Raw genomic sequence first — 19,548 nt, 5'->3', positions numbered from 1 at the left:
CTGCGGAAATTGCTTTTTGTTCCTTTTCCCGTGGGCAGCTTTTGTTCCGTTTGTTTTTAATGACCCGGCCCGCGCAGGAGCGCCTCGGTGCCGCGGGGCGGCGCTGCGGGCGGAGGCCGGCCCCGCTCGCTGCCCGCCGCCGCCGCCCGGCCGCGGCTGACGTGTCGCTGCGCGATGGCGGCGGCCTGGGAGGAGATCCGGCGGCTGGCGGCCGATTTCCAGCGGGCGCAGTTCGCCGAGGTAGCCCACAGGTGAGCAGGGCAGGTGCCGGCACCGCCTGCCGCGCCCCTTCCCCGCGCCGGCTGCCCGCTTCCCCCGCGGCCCCCGGTCCGGGCACCCAGCGGGGTCCGGCCTGGCCCGGCCCCTCTGCTGGTCCCTGTGTCAGTGCTGGAGCCCCGCGTCCCTTCTGGGACCCCAGAGCACGGACAGGCCCAGGGAAGCGACTGAGTGTGTAGTCACAGTTAAGTTCGAGTTCCTCAAAATCGTCACGGCTCCAGTGCTTGATTTCTCCCTTCTATCTGCCTGACTAGTTGAGGCTGTTGCCCAGAACTTTTTTTTAAAGAAAAATGAATCCGAAATGCGCAAAAGTAAAATAAAAGCGCACAGAAGTGTCATAGACACGAATTCCTTAATTACAGGCGTTCCTAAATTCACCAGCAGATGCGTTCTCACAGCTGACAGGGCTGAAAGCTGTTCAGGAGGAGAGTAAAAGTTTTGGAGAGATGACCCGCTCAAGTGAAACCATATGGATGATTTGGTGGGTGATAAGCATGATACAGACATTAATTTCTTAGTCTGAAAAAGTATGTTCGCAAAGAACTGCAAGCAATCTTCGCTGTACTTCCCATGTTTAGTGTGTTTGAAACTTTAAAGGTAATTTTAGCAAGTACTTCCTTAGAATAACTGCTGACTCCTGCTTCTGCTAGATTGTCAGAACGGAACTGTATAGAAATTGTCACAAAGCTGATTGCAGAAAAGCAGCTGGAAGTAGTGCACACGCTTGATGGCAAGGAGTATGTCACTCCAGCACAGATTAGTAAGGAGATCCGTGATGAGCTCCATGTTTCTGGTGGTAAGTGTGACATTTTCCTTCTTCCTTTGGATTTGAAAGTTAATTCTGAAGGCTACAGAAAGATTTTGAAAGTTTTCAGTAGCCTTAATCTTTCAGAAAAAGTGAGTTTGCTTCATCTACACCTTGATTCACCTGCTACTCTTTTATTTTCACTTCAGATCTGTGTCAGGCTTTTAGGTAAACATATCAAGATAGGCTATTTGGTTTATTTTCACTCATGTGGAATTTCTGACATAAAAGTTGCATAAAAATCCTTTTGAAGGAAATTTGGCGTTTTAATGAAGTTAGTATCTGACCAAGATGTTTGGCCTTGTCTTGGAATTTCAAAGTCTTTCTTCTCTCACACCATTAGTAATAATAATATTTGTAAATTGTAATTGATAGGTTCTTTTATTTTACCAATGTGAAGAGCCACTTGTGTTGGAAGATGTGACTTAGATATATAAGGAAGCAAGTAAGGAACTTCAGATAGCTTTTTGTTGATGGCTTTAATGAGCAGGCAGTGTATTGTACTTTGAGTTATTCTAAGGGTGAATTTCACAGAGTCATATGTTCAGAAAAATTAACTTCTTATTATGTCCATACAGATTAGCCATTTTCTCACTGTTACCACAGGTTTTCCTCAGTTTGTGTTTTGCCATAGTGTATCATATTAGTGGGACAGCTTGGACTGAATTAAAATTTGGTGGGTTTTTTGTTAGTGGCATCATACAAAGGTAGAAAGTTTTAACAATCTCTGGGTACTCATAGACTAGTTTAATTGGTCTACAGAAGAAGTAGTTAAATATTTTGTGCACAATGATCTGTATTTCATTCTGAATCTGTTCGAGTATGTTTCATGTACTAAAAGTGTGTTTTATCTTTCCTTGAAGGTCGAGTTAACATTGTCGACTTACAACAGGTAACTTTAGTAATAAGCACTTTATACTTCTTTATTTTCTTCACCATGTATAGTGTGAATATGGAGTTCATTAGTTATACTCCAGCTAAGTTATTTTTTTAATACAGAACAAATTTTATGAAGAGCTGGTAGCTCGTATCAGGGTACTGCAAATTACTTAATCTGTTCATTTATTGCTTTATTGAAACCTTTCTGCTTAGTGATAATCTAGGACTTCTGAAATCACTACTGGTATATACAGTTTTTGTTTATGAACTCTTTATTTGTAAACTAAGGAGGGCAGACAGAAAAGAAATATGTTACCCATTTAAATTTAAAGCTGCATGAGCCTGCATAATTAACTTTGCATGCCTCTTTAAATCTGCCCTCTTCCTTCATTATTCTTTGTCTCTACTAATCGTTGTCCTGCAGTACTCTTCCTCTGTGGCTAATTTTTAGTTCAGGCTTGAGCAAAATTACTTGGAAACAGAAAACCTTTCTGAAAGCCATTTTCATATTTTGTCTTACTGTTTTCTGGCATTTTTTTATTATATACGTTTCTTTTAATCTTGTAACAGTTGCAAAGAGAGGTTTTTTTCTCTAAAGGATTGCTACTTTATTCCAAAACACAGATCAAGTGTGTTTGTATGCAATAGTATAAAAAAATAAGAGCTTTCCTCAAGATATAGAGTTATATCTTAATGTTTGAAAATGATTTTCAATTTAAAGTTCTGATAAGAGTTTTGTTTTTTTTTTTTTAGGTAATAAATGTGGACCTTCTGCACATTGAAAACAGAGCTAATGACATTGTTAAATCTGAAAAAGGTATTCAGCTTGTACTGGGACAGCTTATAAATGAGTGAGTACCTTCAGGAGCAATATGTATAATTCATACCATGTTTATTTTTTAAAATGCAGACCAAAAATAATGTCCAACCTTTGTTGCTTCTGAAGTGAAATACATTTTTCTTGGCTGATCTTAGAGCTGCTTGGTGGTGGTCAGTGCTACTCTTGGCAGGTGAGACCTATCTCAGCAAAGCATCCAGTGAATCCATGGTGTAAAGGCCCTACTGAACATCTGTGTTCAGTGTCCTGTGTTTAAGAGGCTTCATTTCTTACCCAGTGTCTTTGTGTACAGCAGCCAGATCTCATTTGCTCTCTGGCTTTGCTGTCTACCTTCTACCTCATGTTTTACCTCACAAACCTAAGAGGTTTGAGCTAGTTATTTCATGGCTTCCAGCACACTAACAACCACTGAAGTAATACTCTTACGGGGCTGTCCTTTTTATTGATTGAGCTTCAAGATCTGTTTTTATCAAAGAATATGAAGCACCTGGCTCTCTTGAAATAGTAAAGACCTGTCTCACTTACTTAAGCTGTTTTCCAATTTTCATTGACATAATGTTTTCTAATTTCTCTTGCTTGAAATTTTCATACAAGTAGATAAATGCCCCATCTTAATACTAGCTACCTGCTTAGCAGGCTTTTTAAAAAAAACCACACATTTTCCCTTACACTCTTCTACTTTATTCATTTAAAATAACTTTCAGTTTATTTTTGCAAAGATGTAATAGAAAGAGGTATATTAAAAGAGGTCAGTTACTCAGTACTTGATCTTGAGGTTGACTTTGAATGTCACACTTAATGTGTTGTCTTTTCTTTTTCTTGTTTTTACTAAAGGAGTTATCTGGATCAATTAGCGGAAGAAATAAATGATAAACTACAGGAAACTGGCCAGGTGACAATATCAGAACTCTGCAAGGCATACGACCTTCCAGGAGACTTCCTGTTACAGGTGATGAAAGCCACCAACCTGGCAAATGCAGCATTGGTTGTGACCACCTTCTTTCTTTATCTTTACAATGTCAATGGCTTTAAGTCACTGTTTAATACAAAATTAATACTAAGGTTAAATCTTTTTTTTCATGGTGCATCTGCAAACCATACTTCTGTTTTCTGCAAAGTTTTCTGTCATTCGATACTTGTATATCTGATGGAAGAAGGAATGCTTAGAAAAGCTCAGTTCTTCTATTTACAGGCATTATCCAGGCGTTTGGGCAGAATTATTCATGGACAACTAGACCAGGAAAACCGTGGGGTGATTTTTACAGAAGCCTTTGTGTCCCGCCATCGAGCACGCATTCGTGGGCTCTTCACCGCGATTACTCGGTAAATTGCAATGCCTGCAACCACATATTAAAATATTTTTGTGATAGGTCTTTATGGTCCAGATTCACTTGTGATTGAAAAAGAAGAAGGACCTGTGGATAGATTCCCCTAAGTGTAGTTCAATTCCTGGGACCAATTCTCAGTTACATTAGACTTGCTTTTTAGAAATGGGGACTCACTTTTGAAAAACAAGGGAAGTATAACAATATTCACTACACAACATACATTAGTGTTTTGGCTGAAGAAAATGTTACTCTGTAGTTCTTTTGTTACTCTGTGGAATATCTGTCCTCTTGTCACTCCGCTGCTCCTTACTCAGTTACATATTGAAGTGGTCGCTACATATGATTATAGATAAGTTTTTATTATTAAATCAAATTTTTGTGTCACTTTGTAGGAAGAGGAAAACTTAACAAAGCAGAAGTTTCCTTACAATAATTCTCATAGCTTTTGTGTTACTACTTCACAGTAATTCAGAATTAAAACCTTGTAAGCTATTTTAAACATGTGTCGTACCCTGAGGCTATGTTCATGTATAGTAACCTCTCTTATTTCTGGATTCTCCAGTCAGTTTCATATCATTAATTTGTATTTTGTTTTTCTTTTTTTCCCGAGGCCTACACCTGTAAGTAGTTTGATCAGTCGGTATGGATTTCAAGAACATTTACTTTACTGTGAGTTTCATTCAGAATATTTTGTGTGTTTGTTAGGAAATCTGTTCTTCATTATTAAAAGTCTGCTTTCAAAGAAGCTTTTTAGTACATTGACTTAATTCTGAAATACAGAACAATGTGTTTCTCTTTAGTGTGAAAGTATTAAACCTTTTGTGCTATTCATAACTGAAGGGATGTTCTCTGTATCCAAAGCAATGAAAACATTTGTTGATGAGATGCCTCTGGGGACAGAATGATGCAAGAAGTACAGTACTTATTTATACATCTCTTTCATTATTTGCCCTTAGCTACTAGCGGCTTTATCAGTGAAGCACACAAAAGGGGACAGATTTTATGTAGCCAATTAGCATTAATTGCTCAGAATTTTATTTTCTGACTTTTTTTCTGTGATAATGGAGGCTAAGCTTTTGTTGTACTCTTAGGTAAATGACTTTATATACTGAGAGATAAAACATATCCTTAAACTGTTTGCTTTTATTTTCCACAGTTCCTTTTCTAAGTAGAAATGCATAAAGATTCCCTTTTCAGCTGCTCAAATCTTTAGGCTCTACTTGTTTGTCACTTTATATGCCCTCTCCTATCTCTCAAAAATGCTGCTTCAAGCATCATTAATCTTCTGCGCTGGCTGACCAAGTGCTCCCAGTCTTCTAAAATCCTTTAATGGTTTTTGAACTCTTCTTGTGAACCTTAATGCTTCTCTTGATTGGGTCTTTTATCCTTCAGAGCATTGCTCACTTTAGGTACACTGTAGTATCTCTCTGCTTATTCTGTTGTAATCCACCACAAGCTTATTCATTAAAAATTAAAATCCTAGCACTTAAATAAAGTCATATAAACAGTATACTTGCACATGATCAATTTAAAATTTCCACCTTTTTTTGATGTGCCGTACAAGTTTTCATAGATTAAAGTCTGTGAAATTGCATTATCATAACCCAGCAAATTTCAATATTTGGTTACAGTCTATTTCAGATAAGTCCTTCAAGTACATCGTCATGTTTTGATGATGGACAGTGTTAATTGGAATTGAAGTTCTAGTATTTTCCTGACACCAGTGAGCATCACAATATGTACTTCTAGTACTTCCATGGGGTTTTTTTAGTGAGTTTGTTCATCCTTCTCTTTAGTTTTTCTTACTTTCTCTCATTACCTCTGCAGTTTCTAAGTTTCAAAGAGCTTTTTATCTTTTTATTCGCTGCCAGATTTTATTGTGTTCATTTGCTGAGATACCATTTTTATTTCACAAATGTTGGAAACTTGAAAAATACCTTTTTATGATGTTACCTTTTAGCTTTTTATGTCTGTCACTGTTATTAATGTGTTTTAAAGTGGTCTTCATCAGTTTTCTGTCTCTTCCAGAATAAAAATGTAAGTTCAGTGTAATATTTGTATTATTTACAAACAGCTAATTATTTAATCAATACTTGGGTTTAGACAGGATAAATATTATTCTTTGGTTCTTTCACATAGGTGTGCTGCTATTCATCTTAATGAATAAAGTTGGAAAAAAAAAGTTACAATAAAAATAGTTTTAGAAATGAGAAGCTCTTCAGCTTAAGACACTAATTACAAAGCATAATGCAATGACAGATGTTATTCATTTCTGGGCATTATGTTACTGATGTAGGACTGATATAGAGGGGCACTTACCATCTTTGTCAGACTTTGACAGAGACCTAACAGGACACTACAAACTACTTGGCAAAATAATTGTCTGTCTAGACATAATTGTAGCAACAGTCTGTAAAATCACTGAGAGCACCTCCTGTGCCCTGGAGTTTTAGAAGTGGCAATTTATAAAATACAGAATTTAATCGATGTTTTCATTTGACTTCTTTTCTTCTGACATTTTCTTTCCATAAAGAACAGATTTTTTTCTTTCCCTTCATGAATAGATTTTTCAACCAATTTTGTGGAGTTCTAGGAAAGTCTAATTCTTTTTCCTAAAAACTTTGAGTAAAAAGAAGTTGAAATTGCAAATAGAGAACCATTCTGTATTATCTGACAATTGCTTAAGTGGAATAGACACCTTGACTCTGTTTTCTAGGGCAACTAAAATATTAGGAAGTATAAAAAACTAATTTTATTTCCAGAATTGGTCTTAAAAGTTCCATTTTATTCGATGTAACTGAACCATGGCAGAACATGATTTCTGGCTCTTGTCTTAAATTGCATAAAGCTATATCTTGTTTAAATCAGTTCCTCTTTCTGCTGCATTTTTTCAGTGTAAGTATTGTTCAGCTTTGCTAGTGGCAAGTTGTGATCAATAGCTGCTAGCTTATAGAAGGTCATCTACACTATGGGCATATCTGACAAAAACTGTCATGATTTGCTGTGCACTGTTTCTTCTGGAACTGGGCTTTCAGGTAAACTTTCCTGCATAAGTGAGCTAAGCCTCTGTGCTGTACTAAGCATGTTGAAGTGTTGATTGCTGCTGCTATTTAATGAGGAAGAAGCCTTGCCATGTGATACCATTAAATGTTTTGTTCCAGAGCAAAATACATCTTTTAATGAAGTAGAAATTAACATAAACTGAGTATTAAAAAAAGCCATCTGGCAAAGCTCTGGAAATTAGCAGAGCTAGCAGTTGATGACACTGATTTTTTTAAATGTATCTCTTGTATTACAAAAAGGCAGAAGCAGATCATAGGAGGCAAATCAGATATTCCTGTGCAACTTAAATGGATTTAAAAAATCCTATTTAGCATTGAGAAATGCTTAGTACTTCAGTACTACCAGTTACCAATATGTTTTTTGTTGGCAGTATTTGTGTATTCTCAAGAGGTTATTATTGGCAACTCTGTGACGCAGTTTAGGTAATGACTTTACATGTCATTTTCTGTGTTCAGATTTTTTTTTTTCCATTTTGATTAACATACAAGCAGAGAATTCAAAGAAAAATTACTAATAAAATGCTAGTATATTTTATTCTTCTGGCCAGAGAAAGATTCTTCTATGTCTGCATTTTTTAAATTAAAAGCTAAAAGTGCCCAGGTATATATTCAATAAAAAACGTTTTGATCCTGCCATTGTGGTTCACTCTTTAGAAACATTGTCTGATTTCCAGTGCTTTTGTGAAGAAATTTTCATAAGTGTTAAAAGTAATTGATAGAGCTTGGCAATATTTCACTAGAACAAGCACAAACTGGTAAGAAAGAAAAAACAAACCAGGGAAAATAATTACTATCTTTTGATTAATGGGTATACTAACTTAGGAAACATCTCTTCATTTATTTTCTTCTTGTAGCTTTGCTAGAAGAACTTGTTAATGCTGGTCGTCTGAAAGGCACCGTGGTTGGTGGGAGACAGGATAAGGCTGTGTTTGTTCCAGACATCTATTCCAGAACACAGAACAAATGGGTGGATTCCTTTTTCAAGCAGAATGGTTACTTAGGTAATTAATCTATATTCTTACAGATAATGTAGTTTTCTAAAACTAGTGTAGGTAATGGGTCTTACCTAATATAGCTAGTGCTTAGGGTGAAGCCTCACAAGGAGAAGTGGAAGTCAAGGCAGTGGCTGATACTCCTTTGCTAAAAGACCATCTTGCTCATAATGATGTGTGTTACTTTTTCATGATGAATTGTGTGTCAGCAGAGGGTACTGCACTGCTAAACAGTAACTATTTCTCACATACAATTACAAATGCTGTTTTTGTTACTGCTCTGAAGACATTGATTAGACTGCTCATTGTAGACTTTTCAGATCATCATGGCTGGAGTTTCAGGCCAGGTATCCAAATTGCAACCAAACTTTGGCTGCTAACAGTCCAAATATGCAGTGCTCAGGAAGAATTTTTTTCCAAAATAATATTTGTAGAACTGGAATGAGTAGTACTAGGGTCCTCATTAGAATCCAGACAATTATATCTAACTTCAAGCTGAGTGATGCTGGATGATGGTGTTTTTAGACACCACAAGAAACCATGCGGAAAATGTGGATCTGAATAAAGAGAGGAATGTCTCCTTATGGTCCCAAATGGTCAGGCCCTAAGTAGCAATTATTCTTGCAGATTTAAAAGGTTCACCATAACTTAAAATGATATTATGAAGTGTTTCTGTAATACTATTTGACTGATGGAATGTCTGTCAGTCTTTGAATGTTTTCCCCACATCTTAAGTATAAACTGCTAAATAGTTGAAAACAAAACACTTGGACATTGTATGTATTGTAAATATTGTTCATTATATATTAGAATATTTGCAGTCATATCTTTCCAAAGTATAAACTTAATAGTATAAGAATCTGAAAATAAACAATTTTCTAAGTTCAGATCAAAGTCACATCCATGATTTAATCTGCAGACTTCTATTAACAACATTTAGGTGTAGCTTGTACTGAACTGAGTTTTAGGTCAGCATTAACTTAAGGCTGCATTGACTTGTATAAAAAATATGTTTAACTCTTCGTTTCCTGCTTTCAAAATAAAGTCATCCCATAAGATCATGTATATATATGAAGGAACTAAATTTTAACAGACATTTAATTATTTTATAGAATTTGATGCATTGTATAGACTTGGCATCCCTGACCCAGCAGGCTACATTAAAAAAAGGTACAAGTCCACACAACTCTTATTTCTGAGAGCAGCTTGTGTTGGTCAAGAAATTGTGGATCAAGTTGAAGCCTCTGTGGAGGAAGCCATCAGCTCTGGAAGCTGGATAGATGTAGCAGTAAGGAATCCTTTCAATTGCTCTTGGATTTATTTTTTTTTTCTGGTTTTTGTGTCAAATGATACTTTATTGAAACTACATATATGCGTAATGAAATTCTATGTTGTCAAAGAGTAAATTTCAGTCTAATTAAAATGACAAAGGGCATTATTTGCCTTCGATTTGATCTGAACAAAAACAGGGGAAGGACATATTGGCATTCAGTTTATATATATGTAAGACTAACTTTCCTTTCAAAACTAGTGCTCTGCTAGAGAGCAATATATTTCTGTTGGCTTTTTTTTTTTTTTTTTTTTTTGAGAAAATGTCTAAACTAAGTGCTTAAAACACCTTTGGTGAGCAGAGGGATCTTAGCCACTTTGTCCTAAGTCCTAATTTTGGGCCTTCCAGAACTACCTTTGTTGCTCTTAAGTGCTGCTGCTGTTCTGTGTTTGGTGTTGCTTTGTAGCTGTTGAGCTTCATTTTGAAGAATTTGCCATGCATTTGCCTGGAGGTAACACATATTTCTAGAGCAATATGGATTTGCCTTGTTAGAAGATTTAAAGTAGTGTATACTCTTAAATCAGTAGCTTAATTTGAAAAGTGCAATGCTTTCTAAGTAGTTAATAGGTGTCAAAAGGCCTGTGTCTATTCTGTTTATCAACTTACAAGGCTGTTGTATTTTAATTTTCTTTACCCTAGACTCTTCTGCCCAGCTCATTGTCAGTAGAAGATGTTGGGATTTTGCTACAGCAAGTGATGAGATCTTTGAACAAAAGCTCTTCAGGTTTAGTCTTCAGTGACACCATTGCAGTCAGTGAGAAATTTCTAAGCAGCTGTGCTGACCTCTTTTCTGATCTGATGCAACAGAAAGCAGAAAAGGTACAGTAGGTTTTTTGTTGGTCAAGATGCATGTTGAGTGTTGGAGTGAAGCTCATGGGACTTCGCAGTCACTGTTCTAATTTCTGTACATCTCATCTGAAATACAACTAGAGAAGAGGCAAGACAAGTGAACAACAGGTTTCTGTATTTAATGGGTGTAATTTATATTCTGGTGCTCTCAGGAAGTCCAGTCTCATGTGTTGCACTTGGAAAACGTGATGTTTGATTCATGTACTTGAAAATGGCTAGCTGGCTTAAATGTTTCTTCCATTGCTCTATCTTTTTGCTATGATGTGCATGTTCTTCATTTTAGGAAATTAAAAACAACCCTGTTAATTTAATCACTGAAGAAGATTTAAAACAGGCTTCTTGTTTAGAGAATTCATATGCTAATAAAAAAGACAAAAAGGATGAAAGACGAAAGAAAGCAGCAGGTAAGATATCAATATTCAGTTTAAGCAAAAAAAAAAAAGCAAAACAAACTTGTTTTATCTTTGAAATACTCAAATCTACAAATCTAAAGTTAGTATATTTTTTAGTCATTAAATGCTTCCAGTCTGTTGCTTAAGATATTCAAGAAATAATCCAACTGCTTACTATTATACTGTGGCTATGCATACTTGTCACCTATGCCCACGAGAACTAATTTCTGACTTAGAAATACTGTGGTATTGTAAACTTTTGAAGTGCTACAACTTTCCTGTGTACTAAGCAAGTAATTCCCCACCAGAGGGCAGTGGAAGCGTGAGAGGAGGAGGTGGTGGGAATGCCAGAGAGATAAAGATCAAGAAAGCCAAGAAGAAAGGAAGAAAGGATGCTGACAGTGATGAAGAGTCACAAGGGACTGCCACAGGTTTGTCATTTTATTTTAGGCACTATCTATTCATATCTGTTCAACATGGTTTTACTACTTGCTTTCTTTACCTACATGTCTGTTTTTCCCCCACTATTTAGATAGAGTCAGCTGAAATGTCAAGAAGATGAGAACACTATGTAGTTAATATTGTTTCTGTGGATCTGGTGTTGCTATGTAAATGAAATGGACATGACATGTTCACTGAATGGTATAACTTAGTATTTAAAAAAGAAATTTAAGTCAAGGAAATAATACAATTTTATATTCATTCTTTTATTTTATGTAGGAAATGCTGTAGATTTTGGGGTGAATGTTAATACTTGATTTTTTAACACGTGCTGCATAGTCTATGATAAATGAATGGCTTAAATTAACAAATCATAGCGATTGAACAGGTTTTTTTCTTCATAGGAATAAAATATACAGTCAAAACTAATGTTTTGATAGTTTTAATATCATTGGTGACTGTTTTTCTACCTTCACTATTAAAAGGAGCATGAATGGCTTGCTAAGTAAAAGCCAGCACTGTTAGATTTAGTGCAAACAGTGACTGCAAATGAAGCAATCATGTTCTTTCTTCTGTTTGATGGAGAACCAGAAATTGCTTCCATTTTATATGTAGAATCGAGACTTTCAATACTGACTGAAAAATACTTTGAAACATGATATTTGATGTGTGAAATACAGTGTAGTAATTTTGTTTGATACTATTCTTACAGAGTACAGTAATTCAGGACTACTCAATTACTGAGTAAAACAGTGTTCAGTCACTTTTGGTTTTTGGTGTAGGTTTTCTTTTCTTCCCTCATTGCTGTTTGTGTTGCTGTATTATAATAAATAGCTTGAACCACTATCTCAAGGTAAAGTCAGATGAAACCATTCAAATGTAAACAAGATCCTTTTAAAAACCTGATTTAATCTCCCTTGTCACTTGTTTATAAACCTTGTATGTTTGCTAGTGCTGTGGCACAACAAGGAACATCATTATCTCCATACTTATGTGCACAATAAGCCTGTTTTAAGGTGCATCTGGAACATGTCCTTTTCTGGTTCTCTGTCATCATTCTGATCTCATTCTTATATGTAAAAATTCTACAGCACCCAGGAAGAGTTCATGTTTTGTGCAGAACCAAAATAAAGATGCACTAAATTGTATGCATGTAAATTGCTTTTATTACTGCTTTTATTATTTTAAGTTTTATTAATTTAATTTTATTAAATTAAACCTTGTCTGGTTTAATTTGTCATGTTTCAGATTTTATGTTGTAACCTCAAGTTTAGGACACTGTGTTACATGATTGTGTATCTTACTAGATGGAGTTTAAAAAAATAAAAACAACAGCATTGTAAAATTCTTCAAGTAGGAACACTCAATTCAGTTTTGGCATGTTATTTGGTCTTGGTGACATTATGGTTTCTAAAATAATGGGCCAAGCAGAAAAAAGTGTCACAAAAAATGCATATCCTCATACGCTACTTCAGTTGTCTCCTACAGAAACTTCTAAGTGATTAAAAGAGAAATTTTGTCAGTTTTTCCGATGTGTAAAATTCAGCAGTCATGTATAATCATCCTGTTTTTTCTATTGTTGATAAGCATTTCTTCTATGGTGTTTGGACTTTGAGGCTTTTCAGTGCCTCATGCCACAGAGTAATTGTAGCAATACTAAATGGAATGTTTTCTCAGTGAGTGTTGTTTATGGCCACTACAGGTAGGAATAAGAAGCTGGAGTTCTCTTTCATGTCACAAGAGGAAATTGAGGATGTTTTAAAGACCCGCATGCAGGATTGCCCTGAAGAGCTTATTACAGAAGTTGCTGAACACCTAAAAAGGTAATTTCAATAATTCAGCTGGAGTTAGAAAATTTGTGATTCACTTCAGATGAATCTGCACTTCAGTCTTTTTTCTTGCTTAGAAAAGAGGGCCTTGTTGATAGATGCGAACCACAATATTCTCTTTCTGTACAGCTTCATGTTACACGTCTTATGTATTAGAAAGCTGTTCTGACACAGGAATGTGCTTCTGCTTAGCAGTACATAGTCCTGCAAGCTCATTTTCAGCTTCATGAGTGTATTTCCACCCCCTTACACTGATCCATGCTGGGGTTTCACCTGCTGGACAACCTTTGGTATATGTTCATGTTTCCTGGCATCTGTGTCTCCACTGGTACCCATGAGAGCTGGGTAGTAAGTTATGTTAGCAAACTGAGTATGCAAAGATGAGTAACTTCTTTTAAAACATGTTCCATACCAGACAGAATGGGAATATGTATGTTCAGAGCAAAAGGAACATGAGATAAGACTGTAATAGCCAAGCTTGAATAAACCGGGAGTGCCATAGTAACTGCATCTTTAGGAATTTGTCCAGAGGCCCCTGAAAGTCTGTTAATAGCATTGCTTCTGGAAGTCCTTTTATCTTTCACCTTTTTCTCATTAAGGATTATGAAAACCTTGGCATATATTTACATACCATATATACTATAACATTAGAACATCTGCCATTAAGTATATTTTAGTTAATATTTTAATTTCCTCATGTGGTTTTTTTTCAGATTTTCATAATTGGCTTTTTGTTTATCTCACCATTCTGTAGCATTCATGTCCCCGTCATTTACTACATAACAAAGTCATTTTCTTTGTTGGTGATATATTTGGGAAAACCTTGTACAGTTTTAAACTTTGCTCAGTGTTTTCTCCTTTCTTCTTTCCTGTTCTAAGACCTTTGACAAAAACTTACCAAGAGGTTGTGCGTTCCGTTTTTACATCTTCAACATCTTCCTCTGGAGCCAACAGAAGACAGGCTATGAAGGACTTGCAGGAGGAATTCTCAAACCTGTACAACAACATTCGGTTATTTGAAAAGGGAACAAAGCATTTCACAGGTAAAAAGTACATACTTTGGAAAATGAATATGCTCCTTCAAGGATGTTAAATTTATTCCAGAATCTACATTATAGGTCAGACAGGAGTAAGAGTTTAAAAAGGAAAACCTAGACAGTGAAGAAAAAAAAGGAAAATTATTAAGCTCATTTTATTCTGTCAGCTGTGCTACTAATGAAAAAATTGAATACCACCTGATTCTAAGAAGCTGCTGTTGAAACCTCATAGGTTTGGTATTGAAAGGAGCTGGTGCTTCAGGATAGTCTGTCAGACCTGTTTTGCAGGGGGTTACTCCATAAGGTGTGACAGAAAACTTAGCTTTAGGAAAATACTGTAGACATTTCCAAGATTCTCTGCTGTATTCAGCTTTTGCCTAGTAAATTACTTGTGGAAATCTCCTAGCAGAAGGAAACAGTAGCAAAACGACCTGATATTCCTGTATTTTGGAATATATAGAATTATTTCCCATTAGCCTTTGTTCTTGGACATGTATTCTGTAGCCTCTTTTTATTTTTTCCAAAATCCAGTATTTCAGTCTTAAAGTCACTGCTTGTCCTGCAGAATTTTCCTTTGTATGCTCTTGATTTGATCAATAGCAGCATTTCAAGAGGATTGTACAGGCTTGTTTACTGCTTAAACAGATGCATCTTTGAAATACTAGCAATGCATTAAAATGTTCTTACAGACCTGAAAGCTCACATTTTTCACAAAACAACATTCCATAAGAATGTCACAGCAAATGAGGGATGTTATCTTCATGTATCCAGATAACTTTCTCATACTACTCATGGTTGATGGAGTCCACAGGTAGGAAGGTGCTGTGGTAACATCACAGGAATCAGATAACTATAATAAGTTACTTAATCACTTATTTGTTTTAACAGATGATACTCAAACTAACCTTGCCAAACACCTGTTGAAGACTCTGTGTACAGACATTACAAATCTGGTTTTCAACTTCTTGGCATCTGAGTCAATGATGACAACAGAAAATTACTCTGCAATCACAAGTGAGGTACAGAAATAAGAGCTCCTTTCTAACAATCTCAAGTAGATCAGTGATTTTTCAATAAGTAATTTTTTTCAATAAGTAATTGCTTCACTTGGAATATGCCAACATCTAAAAAGATTATTAATATTATAGGTGATTTCCATTTTTGTCCCATACAGGGCAGAATCAAGATTTTAGGTAAACTGCCAGAAGATACCAAAGGTCCTTTAACTAAACTGCATACTTCTCTGAATGGCAAGGTAAAAATCAAGTTCAGATTTTCTGTTTTGCTGATAGAATGCTAATAAATAGCTGACACATATAGTTTAGTACATAATCACTTCTGCTGGGAGGGTTGAAGGCAAAATAATCTTTTGTATTTATGTAAGGCAGTGAAAGAAACTGTGTTTTTGTATCTGTGAATGTTCAGAGATGAAAAGATGATCTTACATTTTGATACTGATAGTCACCTTTGGCTCCTTACTGCCATGTGGAATCCAGTGTGCCTTTCATAGGCAGGTGGGAAGAGTGAAACATGAGAATCTCCAGTCTAAAGTGGTTGGTTTGTATTTTGTTCCCAGAGTTCTTGCTTGTTCTCCCATGTATTTCTTAATTAGTAAAATTATGGATATTTAAAAAAACCCCACCCGTTCAGATTATGGCAGTGTAGGCACAAGGAGAGTTATTTATTAATTCTTTCATGCAAAAGGCCATACAGAGGTGTTTCTTAATAAAAAATATATTTGTAAATAGTTGCAGAACATGTATTCATTTTTAATTTTATTTCCAAGACCAATGAATTGCAGTTTGGGTTAGTATTTAAGTATATGAACCATTGTAAGATGAGCAAAGGTAATTTCTACTAAATACATGTTACTTTCTCTTTTCTTCTTCTGTAGTTTATTTCTTCTTCTGTAGTTTATTTCAAGTGTATTCACAGTCATCTTTTGTGTGATTAGTGGTGAACAATAGTTAAACTTTTTTATAATCTGCAAACAGAGAATAAATATTTATATTATTTTTAATAGAGTATAGAAGATTTTCTTTCATGCCTTGATTCTGCAGTGGATATTTGTGGTGTTATGGTGAAAAAAGGAGACAAAAAAAAGGAAAGGTACATTAATTTTATTTATTCTATGAAATATGGCTATATTGCTACACAAATGCTGGATGGTTAGTATGGGAGCAGTCATACTCAGTCTGTAAGAGGCAGTCCTTCTTTCCAAACTGCTTAACTGAAAAATAGAAAGTCAAGCAGTTCTAAATCCATGGGAGAAGGAGAAGAGGAGAATTCGCATTTAGCTAATTTTGTTGGCTCACTACTTTCTGTGATATAGTGTATAAATTGCCTAGGGGTCTTTGAAAATCGGAGCTATACCAGTGATAGGTTTTTTGGTTTTATTTCAATTAGCATTTTGGAATTCCATATGAATAAATGGTCAGAGGAGAAAATTAAAATTAATTGATGTTAAATAAGTTTTAGCATGTGTGATCAACTACTATATGATAAAACATAGAATCATATTTTTGTTTAATATATTCTTGTTCCTTAGGCAAGTCCTGTTTCAGCATAGACAAGCTCTGATTGAACAGCTCAAAGTCACAGAAGATCCAGCTCTTGTTCTGCACCTGACATCAGTATTGTTATTTCAGTTTTCAACTCACTGCATGCTTCATGCACCAGGAAGATCAGTACCACAGATCATTAATTTCCTAAGTGGCAAGATCCCAGAGGTATTCTTTTCTAGCTTTTTAAGGGGAAATTACCTTTTTTCTATAACAGAACATTCAAGTTGTGCCTTACACTATTTTTGCTGGATAAACCTGGCACTGTTTGATTTTATGCCTAAACATTACTTTATGTGCAGAATATACAGTTCCTCTTATCTGTACTTCATTGCAGATCAATCTCTTCAGGGATCTGTCATCAAAAATTTTTTTATAAAATTAAAAATCATTCTGTTATTAGTCCTTTGACTTAACCATAGAAGACAGCTCTGTCTTGGGGGCTATTACAATTTTTATAACTGAACATTTTTCCATCTTTCCTCTGATCTAGAGCATGGTTGCTTTTTAAACTTTTCTAATCCAGTTTTAAAGAAAGGTGTACCTCTTAAAGAGCAAATACATTGAAATTCTGTATTTTATACTGCTGAAACTGGTGATGTTTACTAACTGCATTGCTTTCATGCTTCAGTGGTTTATTGTCCTACTTTTGCAGTAATTGGATGCGCTTTCAGTTTTTTGCCCCTTTGAATGTCTCTCAAAATTTAGGTTGTCAGGTACTTTGTTAGAAATATATTTCTGTATCACTAAATCTCTAACTAACATTCTCGCCCAAGAATGGGAGAATGCTTTTTAAAAAATTACATCTTCAATTATAGGTCTGTCTGCCTTTTCTGTAACATTGACATCCCCTGGGTTTGTTCTCATTTTTTGCCCTCAGGATCAGTATTCGCTGATAGTCAAATACCACGGATTAGTGGTGAAACAATTGACCAGCCAGACTAAGAAAACTGAACACGGAGACAGTGACACAAAAGATAACATGGAAGAGGAGGAAGGAGCAGAAAGCATTCGAAAAGAGCTTCAGGAAATCACTACCTCTATCAAAGATCTTGTTCTCAGACCTAGGAAATTTTCTGGAACAGAGGAATAAAACTGTTACTCAGTGCATCCACCTCCATGATAGAGTTGGACTTTATTTTCTTCTATGGTGAAAAGAAGGGATAACAGAAAATGCTTGAGAGACTTTAAATTTGGCCTCTAGTAATTTGCGAATTACAGCCAGGGAACACAGTTGCTGGGTGATGGTGGCAAATGGAATTTTGTTACTTCTACAGTATACTTCTAATACACATTAATGTAGATGTGACAGAACACAGCTGTGGATGCTTTGGGTAAAAAACCAGTGGGTTTTTATTGGCATCCTCATGTGAGACCTCAAAAAAATTACTCTTCAAACAACCATGTATTTTGTTCCATACACTCACAGGCTAATAGTTGTACTTCTCTGATTTGGATTTGTAGTGTGATAAGGATTGCATATAAGCCTGTCCATCCTAATTTCAAATACTGGTTTTAGAACATATTCTGATACCTAACAGCGCACCAGTAAAGGCCATCTTTACTCTGGTATTATTAGTGGATGTTTCCAGTCTCTGTTCACTGGACTGCAACAGTAAAAACAATTTGAGTGGATATTGATAAACTTAAGGGAAGTGACCTACTACTAATACAAGTTTCATGAACATTCAAGTTCATGAACATCAGCACACTGATACTACTGATGTATTCTGCTAATGTCTGAAGTAGCTGTTCATTTAAAACTTGTAATTCAGAGAAGGTGACTCCCTTTTGCATTGGCATTTTGGGAGCAGATAACTCCTGTTACACTTGCCATATTGTACGTGCCATGTCTTTATTCAGCAGACTTGAGTGCTTAGTCCAGATAGAAACATTTGCATTCTGTCAGCTCTTGAGAGAATATACGGTGTTCTGTTTATCCTGAGTTTCTTGAAAATAATTTAGTTCATGATCTTTCTACATAAACTTCATAGACAGAAATACTGCTTCCCTCAAGTTTTTTTGTGAGCCTTATATTTACATTAACAGTACTTGGTTTTCAGGAAAGTACAAAAATGTGAAAAATTGAGTTCTATCGCTATTAATGCCATAATTCTTGTATGGCAAATATACTTCTAAATTTATTTTGGAGAGAAGATAATTTTCAAACTTGAAATATCTAAGTTCTGTTACTTCAGTAATACCCATTGATTTCATGTATGTAATTTCAGGGGGCTTGCATAACATCGAGGTTGACTAATAAGAGTTGAAAGACGTTCATCTCACTAAAAATGTTGTTCACCCATCCTTGCCAGAATTAATGCTCAAAGAAGGCAAATTCTGTGCAAATTCTGCTCCATTCAAAATTTTCTGTTTTCTAACAATTCTCATATCATTGTGAGCCTAATCATAAACATACCCAAGCCTGAAATTGCAACAATTGAAAGTTGAAGAGGCCTGGTATGGAACCCCAGTAAAAGAGTAACAAACATTAAGGTAATTTTGGTGATGTACACAAAAGAATTTTACACATATTTAAAAGGCAGTAATGTTTAACAATGTGCTGAGCTTTCATCAGCCATGAGGCAAGAACAGTTTGAATTGTAAGGCAGAAGCAAAGGCAGTTGTTTCTCTTTCCTTGGCAGGAGGTTATAACAGCTGACAGTAAAAGACAGTGGGGAATAAAAGACAATAAATATTCAGGTTGTTGAACTTTGTTTAAGAAATGGTTTGTGTACCAGGAATAGGTTTGATTTCATGGTATTTAGCCAGAATAAGTTCCTATAATGAATGTAAACAGTTTTATATGACATTGAGCTCTTTTGTAAATAATATGCTATATGAAATTCTGTATGCAAATAAGAAATTATTTTAATAACATTAAATGATGAAGTATTTGAAGAGCATTCTGTTGACATCACCAGTGTTT

General features: G+C 35.6%; 1 protein-coding gene across 1 annotated transcript; it reads left to right on the top strand.

The window, feature by feature from the left end:
- Nucleotides 1-118: 118 nt before the first annotated feature.
- On the top strand, nucleotides 119-19,525 carry UFL1 (UFM1 specific ligase 1). Its single transcript, XM_059842436.1, has 19 exons — nucleotides 119-251; nucleotides 927-1,072; nucleotides 1,945-1,973; nucleotides 2,714-2,811; nucleotides 3,633-3,747; nucleotides 3,991-4,121; nucleotides 4,737-4,795; nucleotides 8,043-8,189; nucleotides 9,293-9,468; nucleotides 10,150-10,329; nucleotides 10,643-10,763; nucleotides 11,060-11,182; nucleotides 12,895-13,015; nucleotides 13,901-14,064; nucleotides 14,947-15,077; nucleotides 15,233-15,313; nucleotides 16,082-16,167; nucleotides 16,607-16,787; nucleotides 17,500-19,525. Exons 1-19 carry the CDS (start codon nucleotides 175-177, stop codon nucleotides 17,710-17,712), a joined length of 2,379 nt encoding a protein of 792 aa, XP_059698419.1. The 5' UTR covers nucleotides 119-174; the 3' UTR covers nucleotides 17,713-19,525.
- Nucleotides 19,526-19,548: the final 23 nt, after the last annotated feature.

The sequence above is a fragment of the Haemorhous mexicanus genome, chromosome 3, assembly GCF_027477595.1.
Source record: "Haemorhous mexicanus isolate bHaeMex1 chromosome 3, bHaeMex1.pri, whole genome shotgun sequence".
NCBI classification, from domain to species: Eukaryota; Metazoa; Chordata; class Aves; order Passeriformes; family Fringillidae; genus Haemorhous; species Haemorhous mexicanus.
Note: the sequence above shows the minus strand (reverse complement) of the source record. Positions and strands in the feature narration are given on the sequence as shown.